At 37.5% G+C, this 19,737-nt stretch overlaps 1 protein-coding gene across 2 annotated transcripts in view; it reads left to right on the plus strand.

Annotated features, from left to right (window-relative positions):
* Positions 1-395: 395 nt before the first annotated feature.
* Pdlim3 (PDZ and LIM domain 3) overlaps positions 396-19,737 on the plus strand; it is a 31,630-nt gene continuing 12,288 nt past the window's right edge. For both annotated transcript variants that reach the window (XM_045142299.1, XM_004666373.2), the window contains exons 1-3: positions 396-589; positions 10,826-10,977; positions 12,165-12,249. In XM_045142299.1, coding sequence (XP_044998234.1) covers positions 497-589; positions 10,826-10,977; positions 12,165-12,249 — 330 coding nt within the window. In that variant the 5' untranslated portion in view covers positions 396-496. The remainder of the gene's footprint in view (positions 590-10,825; positions 10,978-12,164; positions 12,250-19,737) is intronic.

Here is a 19,737-nt window from a genome sequence, read left to right on the forward strand (position 1 = left end):
GCTAGTAAGAAATATTAACGAACTCAAAACTGCTTGAATTACTAAGTGGTCTTCTTGTTTCATTTTTAGTGAAAGCATGAAGGTGTGGTTAGACTCCTTTTAACTTCCATAAAGCGCTCTGTTGAGCTCCAAGTAAACAGAAGGACAGGTGTTACTTTAAGAGGATGATGGAAGCAGTAACCCGAAGCCTCCTCCAGCGCGCCTCCAGGAAGGGTCCCCTGGCTGCACCCAGCAGGGCGGCTGTGATCTTCGGGAGCCAGGCGCGTCTCACTTCCAAAGTTGGAGCTCTCCTTGGTGGGAGGGGTGGGGAGGAGGGAGGCCAGTGACGTCACTCCTCAGCGGGCATAAAGTTCTCCCCCAACACCCGCCGCACTCCAGGCTAGGTCGCTGCCCCTAGAGCAAGGTAGTTTGTCCCGTTTAGGGACACTCGTGTGCAGAGCCACCCACCCATCCTTCGCTGCGACCCACTCACAGGACGGCCACGCCAGGAGGCACCATGCCCCAAGACGTGGTCCTCCCTGGCCCTGCGCCCTGGGGCTTCAGACTCTCGGGGGGCATAGACTTCAACCAGCCTTTGGTCATCACCAGGGTAGGTGTTTGGGGTTCTTGCTTTTGCTAGGTTAGCGGGCGTCCCAGGGGAGGAGAGAGTGAACAGGGAGCGGGAGGAAGGCTGCAAGGTCATGCGGCGCGTGTGCTTCTGGCTTCTGCCTGGACAACCGCAACTCAGTTGAGGTTTGGAGGATGCAAAGCAGTTTTGAGTTTTAACCAAGTCAGCTCCAAAGCTCTCTGCATCTTCTTGGTCCCCATCTACTCTCCGGGAGAGGTCATCTGACAGCGCGATGTCCCTGGGCTCCAAGGATGCAAGAGCTAAAGAAGCCTGCTTGCTTTCCTCACCGGACCCCCTTCAGTAATAAACAGATGGGGCCCAGGACTGACATCCGAGCACTTTTCTTGTCCTATAAAAACTTGAAGCCGGGTGTGGTTGGCGCACGCACTCTTGGTCCCAGCACTCTGGAGACAGAGGTAGGAGGATTGCTGAGTTCAAGGCCACCCTAGTGAATTCCAGGTCACCCAGGGCTAGAAACCCTAGGGCGCTATTCTCAAGGCACAACAATTGGCAAATTTGGAAGGGTTTATATTAGTCCAGACAAGGAAAATATTACTAGTGCGTGTATCTTGGTTTCCAAGCATTTTTGAATAAATATTTTCAGAAGCTAGGAACTTGGCTGAGGAAGCATTCATAATTCAAACTAAAAGAAAACCTGTCTGATAGTTTTTACCTGATAGAAAGCAACCATTCAGACTGGTGACGCTGATTATCTAAGACAAACTTTACTTAATTCTGTCTAAAAACAGTACTTATCTAGAAAAATAAAAAGGAAAGAAAGCAAAAATGAACCCCAGGGTTCCCCTCCTGCCCACAGACTTCTAGAATTTACTATAAATCATTATTTGATGTAGCTGATTTTTTTCTAACACAAGTATTTTTCTTAATAGAAAAGTGCTTATTTCGATTACTATATATAGATCATTATAAACCTTAAGGCACAAACTGTCACAATGTTATGCTCTTATATCCCAAATGCTATGCTTTTTCTTACTGCTCATACTGTGTTTTATAAATGTATATTTTACAATGTGACCACTAGCAGGTTTTCAATAAGGAAAAAAAAAAAACTTTTAAATTCTGTCTAATTTATGTATGTCTATACCATTTGGGAAACAAAGTCCTTTTTTAAATACACCAAAATGTGTACTATACACATATGTACAATAGTCATATTAAGCTTTGTTTTATACTTTTCAAAAACATAAACACATCTGACATGTGTTTTTATATGAGACATGAAAACTTAACATAACCCCAGAAATGTTCCTAAATTAAGCAGAAAATGCTTCTGTGATCTGGGCCAAGCAATTCCTTTTGTAGATTTACTAAAGAAAACTGTTTCCATTATCTTTACTAAGAAATATGTTTAGTTTATAGAATGTAGCTTTTACTTGTGTATGCTATATTTAAAAAAGGTTTTTGAATCCTAACAAAAAGTAAATCCCATTTAGATTAAATCCTAAGGAAATAAGTGGAGTTGGGAACATGGTTCAGCAATTAAAAGGACTTGCCTACAAAGCCTTCCCTCCAGGTTCAATTTCCAAGCCATTCACATGAGCTGGATGCAAAAAGCCACACAAGCATTTGGTGTTCATTCACAGTGGCAAGAGGTACTAGTACACACGCTGAGTAACAATTTAAAAAAAAATACTGGGGGCTGGAAAGATGCAGTTAAGCACTTGCCTGTGAAGCCTAAGGACCCCAGTTCAAGGCTCAAATCCCCAGGACCCACCTTAGTCAGATGCATAAGGGGGCGCTCGCATCTGGAGTCCATTTGCAGTGGCTGGAGGCCCTGGCGCGCCCATTCTCTGTCTCTTTCTCTCTCTGTCTCTTTCTCTCTCTCTCTGTCGCTCTTAAATAAATAAATTAAAATAAACAAAGTAAATAAATAAATAAAAATAATACTGGTAGGAAAAGAAATAATTGTATCACAAAAGGCTTTGAAGGGTTTATAAAAGAAATGTATTACTATTTCTCTGTATGTAATATGTCAGCATAATAAGCCATGTTTAGAATTTTCAGTTACTGGTTTAGTCTAAGCATTGTTTAAAGTAATACATCTGCATTTGGATTACAAAAGTTATTGGTAAATGTATTTGATATAATTACAATTTTTATTTAAAAAATCATTCTGGCTGGGTGTGATGGTGTACGCCTTTAATCCCAGCACTTGGGAGGCAGAGGTAGGAGGATCACTGTGAGTTCGAGGCTACCCTGAGACTACATAGTGAATTCCAGGTCAGCCTGGGCCAGAGTGAGATCCTACCTCAAAAAAAAAAAAAAAATTATTCTGTCTTGAATTTCCAACTCCTCTAATTTGTTCCACAAACTATGACATTTGATTCAATAATAGTACAGACCAGACATTACTTAAAATATACTATTGGCGTCATTTTAACTCTAGGACAAAAGGTGAATTGTTTTGTATCCCAAGTGTCTTTAAAAGGCTGGGCATGGTGGCACATACCTTTAATACCAGCACTAGGGAGGCAAAGGTAAGAGGATTGGTGTAAATTCGAGGTCACCCTGAGACTACATAGTGAATTTCAGGTTAATCCCAGGCTAGAGTCAAACCCTACCTCAAAAAAACAAACAAAAAAAGTGTGACTAAGGCTGTGAGTTTACTGTTATACTCTTGTAGGTCATGCATTCTCTTAAGTTCTCCACATTCACAGGATCACTTAAATATTACAGCAGCCCTAGAAGAGCAATAAGGAGTAGGCTCTCCTTTTGAAGATGAGAAGAATGGGACTTTAAGATGATTCCATGTGGAGATGCAGGATTTGATGTCCCATCCCTATGCTCTAAAGTCCACCTATGTGAACCATGCCACTTACTGCTCTGATGTTTCTAGTATGTGCTTTATGCTGTACAATGTGCGAGAGGATCCTAGTGATCCTGTATCTTTAAGATCTATCCTTTCAATTCTTTCAAGCACCCTCTTCTTTCAAGATACCATAACTTCACACCTAGAATGTTTGCTTTCCTTCTCCAATTCAGCCTGCATATTCTTACAATCCATTATTGAAAAACAGAAGGTAAATCCATCTCTCCTGCCTTAAGTTTTCTTCAATGCATTGTCAGCATATAGAGAACAGCCTGTGATCTTCAGCATGGGTTTTTGCCACCTACTGCAGCTTCAGTTCTTCCCTCTCTTCCTTCTCTCTCATTTTCCCCATCTTGCGCCATACATGAACAGTGGTGCCCCTTCTCTGGTCTGCTTATGACTTCCCAGTATATTTGTGCTTCTGATATACATCACTTTCTCCCAGAATTATTTTCCCCCCACCCCTACCCCATGATACTCTATGCTTATGGAAACTTGTTCAAATACTCTTCACCAAGCTTTCTTGTAATCATGATCACTCCACCCATTTAGTGATCATAGCTTTCTCTTTATTGTCAGGTCTATGCTGCAGATATCTAAGGATGCCTGTGTCTCTCCCCATCATATGCTCCCTGAGGGCAGATAGCAGTATCTAGTACATCATATATGTTATAGAATATACACAGAATGTAAATGACTAAATTGTTCACCTTTAATAAAACTTTATTTCCATAAATAGGCATAAGTAGAGCTCTCAAAATGTTCCATACTAAAGATAGATATGAATTGTTCTATTAGTTTTATCTGTTTTAGATAAATTTAAGCATACAAAGAGTCAAAATACTCATAACAAATGTAATGTCACAAAAAGTTCCATACATAAGAGGTATTTCCTCAAGTCAATTAAAAATCAGTTTGGGGCTTAGTGGTTAAGTGCTTGCCTGTGACGCCTAAAGATCCAGGTTTGAGGCTTGATTCCCCAGTACCCATGTTAGCCAGATGCACAAGGGGGCGCACACATCTGGAGTCCATTTGCAGTGGCTGGAGGCCCTGGCGCGCCCATTCTCTCTCTCTCTACCTGCCTCTTTCTCTCTCTCTCTGTCATTCTCAAATAAATAAATTAAAAATAAAAACAAAAAAATCAGTTTTGCCTTCCAACAAGACAGTTTTCATTCTGTCCTGCACCATGCAAATGCAGACTTGCAGAGGACTCTCCACCAATGATGGTGCCATTCCAAAAGGATATAAGAGTGATATGCCATCAGTTTCAAACATACTTAGAATTTTGATCTTCGCCAGAGCTAGCAATAAGCAGTGTGCTACTCTGTTTTGATGCTGGGCAGTGGCAGCAAGCCACAGCTGGAAGTCAGCCACATGGTCAAGAGAGTGGACAACTTTATAGTGTCCCATACTACTATGAGTTATGATGTTCATGAGGTTAGATAAATTATTCCTTTTGTTTGAATATATTGTCAGCTGCATAAAGAGGTTGTAGTCTGTCACAAGATAACTTTCATATTGAATTGAGGAGCATCCGCACAGCAATGAAAATGGTGAAGCTCCAACCAGAGGGTGACAAAGGTAACTCTCTCCATCATTTGAAATTCCAGCTCACAAAACCTTCCATCCCTTAACTCGTTCTGTCACCGTGATGCAAAATAGACAATAAAGAGAGAATGGTTATTTCAAATATGAGATGTAATCTGCATATTTCAAAGAACAAAGTTTAAAGTTTCTCTTAAGCTTTTTCACTGTTCCCTTCTTCCTATTCAGAGCACTAAAACCATTGTAACTGGGAATGCTGTATGGAGTTGAGTACCAACATAGAGAGTGTTAATGTATTCTTCATTTTTGCAGATTCTCACATTAAAAAAAAGCATATCACTTCAAGAAAAACTACATTGGCAATTTGAACTCTTAGAAAGGAATGTTTACAGTGAATATAGTCCTCTTCCAGGCTAAAACAAGCATATAAGAAATGTTTATGCAAATAAAAACCTATATAATTTTGTGCTCGCAAAGACTATGTCTAAGTAGAAATACTGATTCATATGTCCATAATATTGATATATCTAACAATTTATTATTGCACACTAAATGGCCTATATGTAAAAGGCAGTGTGGTACTTTGGACATAATTCCCTGGTTCCTCTCTTAGAGATTCTGATTTTTTGTTCTAAAGAAGCATGGAGATTTTATGTTCAATAAAGAGCCCAGGTGATTCTTGTCATCAGGCAAGTTAGAAAACATGAATCTGATTGATAGACTACTTTGGGTTCAAGGGAGAGACCCTGCCTCAGTAAATAAAGTGGAGGCATCCATACACACGCCACACATATGCACACACAAATGCATGCCACATGTACACACAAAGGAGAGACAGATCTAGGATAGTAAAGAAAGGCTTCATATTTTCTTTTGTCTCTCTCTACCTGATTTTTCTTTTATCCTTCCCTTTGTGGAGGCCCCAAAACAACTATTACCAGGTTGAATTTAAAGTCAGAAGAGTATTCTGGCCATCACTGCCAGCCATCTTCCCTAGTTCACTTCTGAAACTCCTGGTGACATCCTATACACCTGTTCTCAGCTCACCAGGAAAGCACGGGCTACCTAGACACTTCCCTTGCTTGGAAAAGCAAAACAGTTTCTGCCAGGCGTGGTGGCGCACGCCTTTAATCCCAGCACTTGGGAGGCAGAGGTAGGAGGATCGCCATGAGTTCAAGACCACCCTGAGATAACAGAGTTAATTCCAGGTCAGCCTGGACCAGAGACCCTACCTCGAAAAACCAAAAAAAAAGAAAAGAAAAACAGTTTCTTATTCAGCCTGCCCTAGAGAATTATTGGAAAAGTAATGTTTGCAGAGGTAGCATTTTGCATAAAGATTAAGACAACATTCTTGTCAGGGTGTGGTGGTATACACCTTTAATCCCAGCACTTGGGAGGCAGAGGTAGGAAGATTGCCATGAGTTCAAAGCCACCCTGAGATTACATAGTGAATTCCAGGTGAGCCTGGACTAGAGTGAGGCCTTACCTCAAAAAAAAAAAAAAAAAAAATTTAAAAAAGATGGAAGTCTTAACTTTTGTATTAATACTATTAATAAATTGCAGCAATATGTGATGTATAAGATACTCTACTTCCATGTTCAACTACTCATATATAAGCTCAATGTCTATTATGTAGATATTCAAGTTCTAGTATCTGTTTAAATGTGTTTATGAACACATACACACAGCCCTATCTTCCCTTCATTATGACCAAAGCTAAAAAACAAACAAATTAAGCTTTTCAATACCAGGAGTGAGTGTTGTACAACTAAAATCCATTCATGTTTATTAGTAAAGCTAAGAGAGGCTTCACAAACACATTAAGCCTCATTTCCTCATGTTTTAACCCAAAGAAAAGCAATCTGGTCTTAAAAGTTTAAAAATAGAAAACACTAACTTTAACCATTCTAAATCAAGAGAAAATTAAATTATCTTATCCCTAAGAGGCCCATTGTGGATGGAAACTTTTGTTCTACTAGAAAAACTTCTAAATGGAAGGAAATTATAAAATTCCTCCAAGGGTAGAATGTACTAATACCCAGTTGTCCTTACCCAGCTTATATCAACTGTTCCCACTGGAAAATAATCATGATTCCTACAGTAAGATGATACCAGAAATAAACCACGTGTAATAAACATTCTAGAAATGAGACTGGAGATCTAGGACACATGAGGATTTATTATTTTAGCAATTTTATTTATTTAGATGAACTTGGACCCCTCTTGGAGGAATAAAATTAAATAGAATAGACAGCTAGGACAAACCAATAGAGAAAAAAATAATGATTGATCCTAAAGAATTTTATTAAGAAAAATATGGTTAATTCCTTAAGTAATTTGGGGTTTAAATTAAGTCTCATCTGTTACTTTGCTCTAAGTATTATAAATTTCAAACATAGCAATTATATATTCACATTAATAACCATAATCTGAGTACCAGCTCATTTTGTTTGATAAGCTCCATTTTAAGTAGCCTTTTCATTACTTTTGCCATAATGAATTCTAAACAATGGCGTATACACTATAAAACACCATAAATACACTTATGATGAGATTATAGCCCAATAAAGCAAATATAACAAGTTTAAAATGCATTTTGATACACTTTACATACCAAAAATGATAGTTTAGCAACAGAGTACACTATAGAATATTTGTTGTTTACGCTCATGATCTAGTGGCTAGCTGAGAGCTGAGGTTTGCTGCTACCTCTCAGCATCTTGGGAGATTATCATAGTACAAATTATTATCTCAGGAAAAGAACACACTTCAAAACTCCATGTATGACTCCCACTAAGTATGCATATAATTTTACTCCATGGTAAAGATGAAAATTCACTAGTCAAACCATTGTTAAGTTGGAGAACTTCCAAGCTAGTTGAAACAAAAACAGATAATATAAAAATAAATAAACAAATATAAGGTATAAGTGAAATTCCTGAAGGAAACAAACAGGGTGTGAAGACATGAAATATGGACATGTGAAGATATTAAATAAGGAGGGACTAGAGAAGCTACTTCAGAAGTGTCAGTGCACCAGGTGTGGTGGCACACACCTTTAGTCCCAGCACTCGGGAGGCAGAGGTAGGAGGATCACCGTGAGTTCGAGGTCACCCTGAGACTACACAGTGAATTCCAAGTCAGCCTGGACTAGAGTGAGACCCTACCTCAAAAAAAAAAAAAAAAAGAAGTGTCAGTGAGTCTCCCTAAAAATGCAACATTGTTGCAGCCTCGACTACACAATAAGAAGGAGCCACTGATTGAATAGAGGGAAAGCATTTGAGGTAGAAGGAGCCGTGGAGGAAAGCTTCAAGAGTACAAGATCCTTCCACTTGAGTGAGAAATCAAAAGGACATTAAAGGCTCCTGCCCCTTGACGAAGGGCAGCAAGGAATGGTGTGAAATGATATTAGAAAGTTAGCCTGGGAGAGATCCATGGGAGGACCATGCATATGTAAATAGTTTGGAATTACCCAGGAAATAATGAGAGTATGGAACTAGCTGGAGGAATGCTCAGTGAGAAAAATGCTTATAAACAAGCACAATTACCTTAGTTCAGATCCCCAAAGCACACGTAAAATGCTAAGCCTTGTGACACATATCTGCAATCCTGGCAGTGGAGAGATGAAAACAGGGGCCCACTGGGGCTGGCTGCCTAGCTAATATGACTGAATCCATGAGTTCTAGGTTCTAAGAGAGACACTGGGTAAAAGACAAAAAGTAGAGGGCTGAAGAGATGGCTCAGCATTTGGGGTGCTTGCCTGCAAAGCCTAAGGATCAGGGTTCAATTCCCTAGTACCCACATGAAGCCAGATGCACAATGAAGTGCATGCATCTGGAGCTCATTTGCAGTGGCTAAAGGTCCTGGTGTGCATGCTCGTGCTCGCGCTCTTTCTCTCTCTCTCTCTCTCTCTCTCTCTCTCTCTCTCTCTCTCTGTTTCTTTCTATTTTTTCTCCTTACAAATAAATAAATATTTTTAAAAGAATAAAAGTGAAAAGCAACTGAGGAAGACACCAACATCCACTTTGGGCCTCCATATGCATGCATACCTACAACCACATATATATGAATGTGCAGACACACATACTATAAACATACATACAAGTTAATTAATAATTAATTAAATAATAGTAGAAATGATAATACAATTACTGATTCCAACTGACTATTAAATATAGTAATATTTCAAATTTTCTATTTAAGAAATATCAGAAATAATATTTTATCCATATTCTGAAGCATTTCTTTCAGCTTTCACTTCCAAAACTAAAAATCAAGGGCATTTTGTGTCAACAACAAAAACTTGAATCTTGCTTTTTTTTCTATGTTTGCTTTTTAAATGTGTCTAGATTGTTTTGCTTAATTATATAATCTAATTACAATCTATCATTGTGTTGTATGTCTTCTCTTCATTTGACCTGTTTTTCATTCATGGACAAAATGCCAAGAGTGAATACCAGTGAATTCAGACTTCCTTTTTGTCATCAGTTCCCAGGCTTTCATACATCCATACTAACTCATACTAAGTCATGAGCACTTTGGTTCAGCTGATTTTTCTTAATAGCTAGATTGATAGCCATTTCTTCTCCTATGTTCTGTTACAGATGACTTCATTATGCATTGTCTTTTCCTTGGAGGTGCTTGTCTTTCTTTTAATGTTAGGGATTTTCTGTCTTGTTAACTCAGTTCTTTGAGAAGTTTAAAAAAGGCTCTAGATTTGTATGTCATTAGACTTTGTCTTGTTAGCTTGAGTGGCTCTCTTCACATGTTTCTATACTTTAACTTCCCTGTCCTCTTTAAGCTATTATAACAAAGCATGAAAGACTGGTTGGCTTATAAACAACATAAACTTTTTTCTTGTTCTAGAAGCTAGAAATCTGAAATCAGGGAATCTGCATGGCTGGCTTCTCAGAAGTGCTGTCTTCCAGGTTGTTGATGATTGGCTTCTTGTTCGATTCCCCAAAGAAATAGGGAAGACACAGCAAGCAGCTTTCTCTGAGGTCTCTTTATAAGAGTGCTAATCTCATTCACTAGGAGTGCAGACTTCTGGCCTAATTAAGACCCAAAAGCATCACCTTCAAATGCCGTAATATCAAGAGAAACTCAACATATAAATTTTAGGGGGACATAAACAATTAGTCCCATTCTACTTCCATCATATGAGTTTTAAAGATGAGAAATCATCAGAATGCTGAACTGGCAAAATGGCAGGTTCGGCAATCAAAGGTTTTGTTTTGGTTTTTGGTTTTTGGGTTTTTTTGTTTGTTTGTTTTTCTTTTCTTGAAAAGGCTGCTATACTGGGTTCAATTCCCCAAGACCAATGTAAAGCCAGATGTACAAAGTGGTACATGTATCTGGAGTTCATGTGCAGTGGCAGGAGGCCTTGGTACTTCCATGCTTTCTCTCTAGCTATCTAATTAATTAATTAGAGAAATTATCAGAATGCTAAAGAAGTTTCAATTCAAATGTAAAAGTTGCCTAATGTAGTAAAACTCCATTTCCAAATAGAAAATTCTGAGAAATATCAAAAGCTTAAAATTAGTGCTTTACAACAAAAATATGATTCAAAGAGAAAGCTATGGAAAATATCTTAATAGAATAAGAGATACAGTGGTAGATAAAATGCAGTTAGTATGAAAGGAAGTTATTTAACATGATAATATAACTAACAAAATTGACCAGAGTTTTAAGATTCCCCACAAGTGAAACATTTACATTTTTACCAGACTAAAATACAAATGTCAAGCATAAAACTCACAGTTACATTTGCTGTTGCCTTTTTTTTTTCTCTTTCTTTTCTCTTTACTGCTGTTGGTTTTTAAATGCATATTGATTTCTTTCAGATTACTCCAGGAAGCAAGGCAGCAGCTGCCCACCTGTGTCCTGGAGATGTCATTCTGGCTATTGATGGCTTTGGGACAGAGTCCATGACTCATGGTGATGCACAGGACAGGATTAAGGCAGCAGCACACCAGCTGTGTCTCAAAATTGACAGGTGCTCCTGACTCATGGTGTGAAAATGTGATCTGTTTTGCAGAAGAGCTTGAACCAGAACTATAAATGGCTCTACCCTCCTAAGGAGGGGTGTAACAGGACTAAAAATTGTGACTGGGCTTTTATTTAGATCTTCACAAAAGTCAATCTAGTATTTGTTGATGAACCATTTTGAGAACAAATTCTGTGGGATGTCAAAATAATGAAACTGGCAAATAAATTTTCTCCCTATAGTTTCCCAGTTAATTGGCTATGAAAATAGTCAGTGATCATGTTAACACTGAAAAGAATAACCAGCTGCACTGCTCTCTCAATATGATGTAGAATAGTATAGAATGTAGAAATGGTCCTAGAAGTATCTCTTGATTTGCTAGAATAGGATCCTGTTAAAAATGGCTGCTTTATCCTATATGCTGTTGATTGTTGTATTCGGAATTCAAATCAGGAGAATATTAATGAGGTGTACATGTGCATATAGGTGTGTTAAATACTGAGATAGGTCTCAACCACTCCAAAAGGAGGAATTTGAACCAAATTTTTTGTCATGGAGCCTTGATCATGAAACATGCAAACACTTACTGGTTATAGTGGTTGTTTTATGCAATTATCCTGTTTCTATTTATTCACCATTGTTTCCATTGGTTTGAAAAGTCAGTCAATTATGCTGTTTCAGAGAGTGTAATGGTTGTTTTCCTGTCTATGTAGAGCCTGTGATCCTGCCAAGTGCATAGACGCCAAAAAGTCCCAGATAGATTCATGACAGCTGGACAAAACACAGTTACTTGCTGCCAGGAGAACATCCATCTTGCTGGTCACTCCCTGACTCCTGCAGTGGCTCAATAATACAGGAAGGAAGGAAGGGAAACCTAGGAAATGGCCTCCTGATATCTGAATGTGTGCCTCTAAATATCACTCTGGTATTGCCCATGTGCATCAAAGGCCTACTTTCTTCAGAAACCACCCATAAACTCTAGATGGCCTTGATCTATTGTAGCTTCCTCAAAATGACACTAAAACCAAAGACTAACTAGATGGGAAAATACAGCCCAAAAAACAGAGCCAAAAGTATTCCTTTTGCTTAAATGAGTGAGGGTTTCTAGAGTTTTACAAACATAGTGGGAATCTCAAGTCCACTGAAACTGGAGGTGCCATTCGATTTGAAGTTTGCAAGTTTTGCTTTTCTTACAGGGCGGAAACACGCTTATGGTCCCCCCAGGTATCTGAAGATGGGCGAACACATCCTTTCAAAATCAATTTAGAAGCAGAGCCACAGGTATGAACTTCCCAAGCAAATGATCCTCACATTGGTTTTCCTTTTTAATGGGGAGGAGTGCTTCATTGAGGCAGATATGGCAAATAAGAAAATGAGAACACTACACCTGATGAAGCAGAGGCTGGTCTTTACTCTCAGGTTCCTTGACACAATCCAGGTTTTCTTGCATCAAGAAAAAGAATTATCCTTAGACAAACATCTTGCTAAGAGACAAGTGTATTTTAGCCAAGCATCATGGCACATGTCTGATCCCAGCACTCAGATGGCAGAGGCTGAAAGAAGAATCTCAGCCAGCTAGGGGCTACATAATAAAACCCCATCTCAAAAACCAGTAAATATCAATCAATAAATAAATAAATAAACCTGGACCTGGAACAATGGCTCAGCAGGTAAGCAAGCATGAGGGCCTGAGTTCAATCCCCAGCAGTCATGCCAAAAGACAGGCATGGCTTCACATGCTCATAACCCCAGCACCAAAGATGGCAAAGACAGGAAGATTGCTATGGCTCCCTGGTCAGCCAACCTAAAAAACCAAAATGGGAGCTACAAGTTCAATGATAGCCTCTGACCTAAGATGTCTCCCTCTAGCCTCACACATCTGCTCTCTCACACACATAACACATACACATAACAAAAAGAGAAAAGAAAAAAAACAAGGCATATTCATTCTTATTATGAAGAATTTGCCTAAACTGGGCATGGTGGCGCATACCTTTAATCCCAGCACTCAGGAAGTAGAGACAGCAGGATCGTCAAGGCCACCCTGAGACAACAGTGAATTCCAGGTCAACCCAAGCTACAGTGAGACCCTACCTCGAAAAGCCAAAAAAAAAAAAGAAAGAAAGAAAAAAGAAAACAAAAAGAAAAAAATTTGATCTAATCTACATAGAGTCCACTGATTTTTTTTTCTGTCAAATGGCTATGAAGTTATGTAAGAAGTGTAAATTGTTAAAATAAAGCAAAACAAAAGTAGACTACACCATTTGAACAGTTATCTCAAATCTAATGGTTATTATGAACTTCAGTCCTTAAAGGTCTTTGCAAAGACCTTTATATATGCTTCTTTAATTTTCAATTCTGCCATTCTATAATTAAATTTACCTTACAAAAAAATTGAATTGTTACCATGGTGATATTCTGAAAATAGAAAATAAAGGATTTTCCCTTGAGACAACCCTATCTCATGAACTAAATGGATCTAATAATCTGATGCTTATCTATGTCGACTTTAAGAAAGTCCCACAATACTAAATTTAAATCAAATCGTGACCATAATAGCCTGAAAAATCAAATTAAGAATAGGGTTTTAGAACATCCTTAGTCAGGTATGGTGGCACATACCTTTAATCTCAGCCCTCAGAGGACTGAGGTCTAAACACGAAATTTATTTTTATTTTATATATATCTTATACACATAGCCTGGAGGTAATTCTATAGAATATTTCTAACAGACCTGTTTTGACTGCAACCCACTACATCAGGTCAGGTGTGGAAATTTCTACTTGTACCACAATGCCATTGTTCAGAAAATTTCTATTTTGAAGGCGTTTGGGTTCCCAGTTTTAGGACTTAAAATGCCCAACCTGTAAACATAGTAAGAAAGGTTTTGAAATGTCATAGTGGTTCATCCTGGCATAAGAGGTGGGTTGGAGAATAGTAACACTTTAGTCAGCATTGTCTTTGATATGAGAACAAGTTGGAAAAAGAAAAACTGAGGTTTTTAAGGAAAACTCATCACTTGTGTATAGCCTTTTCAGTAAAGCCCAAACCAACCTGCCTCCTTACACCCACACCAATTCATAGCTTAGAGGAAGCACAGAGAAGAAAAGACCATATAGTACTTTAAAAGAAAAAGAAAGGAAACTTAAAGTCCTTTGGCATGCATGTGTTTACAATCCAAACTATTAGAATCTCTGTGGGGGAAATACATGTGGTTCTGCATTTCTTTGTTTATATATGGCACACATCCAAAATTGTACTGACCCTTCTACAAATTATTCTTCCATTCAAAATCTTTCCTAATTTATTAAACTCTTAACTCACTGACATGAGATATAAGGTTTAGGGTAATAGATGTAATAAAAGTATTGGGTTACCCATGACCCCATGGTTCCTCTTCCAACCCAAGAAGGACTTATTAAGCCATGATGGACTTGGGCCACAATGAGAGTCTGTGATTCCCTAAAACTGGGGGTTAATGGTAACTCCTGAGCTGGAGCTAAAGAAGGGTTTTCTTTATGACTATGATCATTCTAAGAATTAGGCTTTAAGTCATGATCCTAATTTTTTTTTTTTTTTTTTTGAGGTAGGGTCTCACTCTAGCTCAGGCTGACCTGGAATTAACTATGTAGTCTCAAGGTGGTCTCAAACTCACAATGATCCTCCTACCTCTGCCTCCCGAGTGCTGGAATTAAAGGAGTGTGCCACCATGCCCAGGTGCATGATCCTAATTTTAAATATTCTGAACTTTCATTAAACATTTATTAGCCCAGATGTCCTAAAGTTAGGGACGAGAAAATATGAATGTTTATACTACAAATAGGGAAAAGGAGATTAGTTTATCTGAAAAAGTAAAAAGGTGAAGATTAGGTTAAGAACTATAGCAGCCACTCAGATGGAGCCTTTCAAAATTCCATTAGCCTGAGTCATGCCCAATTCTATTGGCACCTACTCTAAAGGCCAGTGTTTGAAGGGCTTAGAGATAAGAATAAATTCAGTTCTTTTCCTCATGGATCAAAGGGTTTCTCATTTTGACACTCTTAGGCCTGATTTGTTTATATAACTTGGTGCTTGAGAACAGGCATCCTGCACACAAAATAGCTAAATATCAGTGTAGCCCTGCTATCTAATCCTATGGTATAAAATATTCTAGTTAGAACACAGAGGAGTTTTCTTTTAACAAATTAGACATTTGTGATCTTTGCAATGTAAACTACTTGGATAAAAACCATGTTTTCTCCTAAATAACATAAAGGTATAATTTTATTTAAGACTATGTCAATAGAGCCACTTTTTGAAAACCAGGAGTGTCATCTAGAGAAACAAATGCCATTAATACACCATACCTTAAGATGTAATTGTAGATGGATAGGAAAATGCTTGTGAAAAACAGAATATTTGAGTTCTGTTCAGTCAACAATTTGAGTCAAAGTATTGTAATATTATAAGACTATGATACTTTTTTAAGTATCATGGTCTTTGCTACTGAAATAAAAGATTCTTTTTCATTTTAAAAATAATACCTACTTGTTACCAGAAAAATTCTAAATCTCACTATCTAAGCCCAACCACAAATAAACTTACAGGCTTTTTCTTACATACATTCTAATGATTAATAAAATTTTTAATATTTATATTTTTCACTTTTCCATGCTATCATGAAGTAGCTAAATTTTATTTTTATAAAGTCAGATCTGAATCTTTGGCCCCAAACAGGTCTTAGAAGTTGATTAGATCAATTTCCAACAACTGAATAAATTCCTCCCATGTGACACTTACAATCTTAGAGCAGAAACGGGCATTTTTCTAAATAAGGAATTGTACTAGACTGACAATGTATTGTTAGTCATTTAAAGCTTACATTCTCAAGTAAACCATTATCCTCGTTTTTGTTTTAATGTCAGTTAAACAACTCAATGTGCTACTATGCCTATCATGGTAGGAATTAGACTTTTCAGAAACAAAACTAGTTCTTTGGGAAGCAAGAAGAAAGCTGTTTCCATTTGTATATAATGGGCTGCATCTTTGCCATAAATGTTGTATTAAAAACATACTTACATCTATAGTCATTGTTTATTTTTAAATAAAATTAAATTTAATCTATAATGTTCTGATAAGTAGAAAGCAGCCTACTAAAAGAAAAAAAGAAAAAGAAAAAACACTTTTATAATCACCATTTTCTGAGCTCTTCCAGTGAGAAATGAGAAACACTTGAAGCCAATAATTGGAGGAAATAACATAATTTTAAGGTTAGCTTTAGTTTTTATTTGAAAGGTGAACATGAAAAGGGAATAACTATTCATAAATTTCAACTATGATAAAATATAATCATTGCTCCATTGTGACTTGATTAAAGATTGTTTTGTTTGGGGGGCATTTTTGGTTTTGTTTTTTGTTTTTTGTTTTTTGTTTTTTTTTTTGAGGTAGGGTTTCACTCTAGCCTAGGCTGACCTGGAACTCTCTCTGTAGTACCAGGCCTCAAACTCAAAGCAATCCTCCTAACTCTGCCTCTCAAGTGCTGGAAATAAAAGCATGTACCACTATACCTAGCTTTGATTAAATACTGGCTCACTTTATATAGTTTATTTATCATTGCTAAGAAAATTTATAAATTAGTAGAGAAGAAATAAAATAATGGAGAAATAGAAAAACAAAATATGTAAGTCATGCATATTGCTTCAGATGGAGATGTTCATGGCCCAACTATCTGTGGACCATTTCTTCAAGTGTGAAACTGAAAGTTAACTATCTTTGAGTGTGATTTCAAAGAATTGGAAGGTCACCAGAGCGTCCATTCTCCACATGTCAGTGGCACACCACCCAATGAGCCATCTTCATTCTGGCTGCTCTAACATTTCATTCATTCAAATTTTTAATATAAGCCCCAATACTAACAATCACATTTTTAAATTGGTAGTTCATTTGAATGAATACTGTTTGAATTCCTGAGATAAGAATTAGTTGGTGACTTTGTCTGGGTAAAGTAAACACAAGAGCTGGACTGATTAAGTGCCATATAAATTGTTGTGTTGGCATTTTGTGTTACAAATGCTTTTCCAAGAACAGTAAGAAGGAAGCAAAGCAAATGTCTAATGGATTTTGTCTTTTGATTCTGCTTGAGTTTGCAATAGTGATGTAAGACAGAAAGAATTCTGGCTTCCCCTGTCCTACTGAAATTGCTTGTTTGCCTTTGGTGTATATACTGCACTATGCTTTAGGGAATGATTCTAGAAGCCAATATAAACTAATGCTTTGCAAAACCTAAACAAAAATGGTTTTAGTCTGTATTAGAAAGATTTCCTTTTGTGATCCAAGTAGAAATATAGGGATGCTTCTTAACCAATTATACATTTGTGACTTTGCACTATATATAACCAAAACTGATATGACAAAGAAAAAGCTTCAAGCTGGTTAACACATGCGCTGCTATTTAGAAGTCCTACTGCAGATTATTAATGCATAAATATTCCCAAAGAAGTTGCCTCATTTATAAGATAATCACCATCAATTATCACTTTAAGGCTAAGAAGAAAATGATGGCTGAGAATTTTTTTTTCCAACCAAGACATTATACTATGTTAACTAATTATTATAAATTCAATTCTATTTATCAAGAGTTTAAAAATATGTCAAACTCAGCTAGATTCCACAAATCTTGAGTGATTTGGCCCCACCTATTCACTCTATAATTACCCTGAAAGATTTATAATCTACCAAAGCTAACGTAGGCAAGAAGCCTGTTTTCTTTCCTATCAAAAAGAGTTATAAGGGCTGAGAAGATTGCTCAGTGGTTAAAGGTAGTTGCTTGCAAAGCCTGATAGGCCTGGGATTTGATTCCCTAGTACCCACATAAAACCAGATGCAGAAAGTGGTACATGCATAGGGAGTTCATTTGCAGTGGCAAGAGGCCCTGATGTGCTCATTCTCATATTCTCTCTCTCTCCTTTCCCCCCATTCTCTCTCTCTCTCTCTCTCTCTCTCTCTCTCTCTCTCTCTCTCACACACACACACACACACACACACACACACACACACACACATACACACACACCTCACAAATAAGCAAAAATATTTAATTTTTTAACAGAGTGTCATAAAGGCTCAAATATTCATAATTGTCATCACTTAACAATTATTTCCAGTCCCCTCTTTCAAGCCAGGATAATGGTTAGTCATAATGGTAAGTCACAAACACAGCCAATCCAAATTCATTATTAAGTCAGCTTAAACAATCTGATTATAGCACTGTATGAATGTGCAGTTGTACACATTGTTAAGTGGTCTAGATTTCAGAGCTGGAGCATTTCTAAGCTACATTTGGTGTGTTTCTGTCCTTCTGCTACCAAGCCAACTACTATGCATTGAGCTGTTCCCACCAAGGAAAAAGATTAAATGAGAAAGGTATCAGTCAATCCAGTCACACTATACCTCAAACCTTTTCAACTCAAACCTATTGAGCCCAAGGAGGTTATTAACAAAAACCGTCCTTTGTATCATTCTCAGGGGTTATTACATTGATTGCAGATGGGGAAACAATGCAGCAGGCTGTGTCTCTTTTACCCTGGAATGATTATGTTTTATTAAGGCAGCCCATAGGCATAGAACTGGAAAGTAAATGTAAATGTATACAGACTGAATGCTCAGGAGAACAAAAAAGAAATATTGTACAAAGTGGGTCCCTGTAGTAAGTAGCTCATGTTCTCAGGCACAAGAAATTCTGTGACAAACTCTAATTCCACCTCTACAGGAGACATGGTCCCATTACTATTTCCTCCTCCTCTCCTCTTCTTCATTCTCATTCCTTCTCTTCTTTCTCCCAGTCATCTACCGCTCCCCATCCTTTCCTTCACTCTCCCTTCTCCTTGTCCTTTTAACAATCTTTCTCCTCTTCTTTCTCTTCAGTCTCTTCTCTAACACAAATTCACCATCTCCTAACTTATCCATCTGCAGTTATCCAAGGAAAATGATGTTAATACAAATATTACAGGCATGTCCATGTTTAATGGAAACTATCTTTATTAACATTTGAAATTATTCTACTTATCTATACAATTTCAAATCTGTATACACTACTGATGGCACACTTACAAAAGTAAGTGGATTTTATGTGAATGTGTGATTGAAAACTGCTGTTATAAAAATTAATCTTGGTGCGGAATAGATAGCTCAGAGGTTAAAGGCACTTACTTGAAAAGCCTGCCTGCTGGGGTTCAATTCCCAAGATGCCTATATAAGCAATGCAAAACAGTGGTATGAGGTCATTTGCAACAAAAGGTCCCAGTATAGACACACATGCATGCAAGCATGCAAGCATACACACACACACAAAACAATAAATAAATTTTAAAAGGAAAAGATCAATATTTTTACATTTGCCAAAGAAAATGGATCTTGGAGAGGACCGGCTCCATATGGTCTATAGTATTCCCTTCTGGTCTTCTGCTGCTTAGAACAAAATAAATTAATGATACTATAAAATTATACATGTAGTCAAAATTAGAAACTACTCTTCTTACATTAAAAACCCACAACAGAGGTTTTCAGATTATTCCAGCATGTTTCACACTCAGGATTCAGGACTCTGTTTTGCGGTCCTGTTCCCAAGACACCTCTGAATCACGCACACCACATGACTCTGGACTCCTGACAGTGTACTTCAGCAACTACAGAAAGCCTGAGCATTGTGGAATCACCACAATGAAAGAAGAGAATGCTATACATGGTATTCTTGCTTTCATAGTCTTTCCATTATTATTATTGTTTAAAAAT

This window comes from Jaculus jaculus, chromosome 1 (assembly GCF_020740685.1).
Source record: "Jaculus jaculus isolate mJacJac1 chromosome 1, mJacJac1.mat.Y.cur, whole genome shotgun sequence".
Lineage (NCBI taxonomy): Eukaryota > Metazoa > Chordata > Mammalia > Rodentia > Dipodidae > Jaculus > Jaculus jaculus.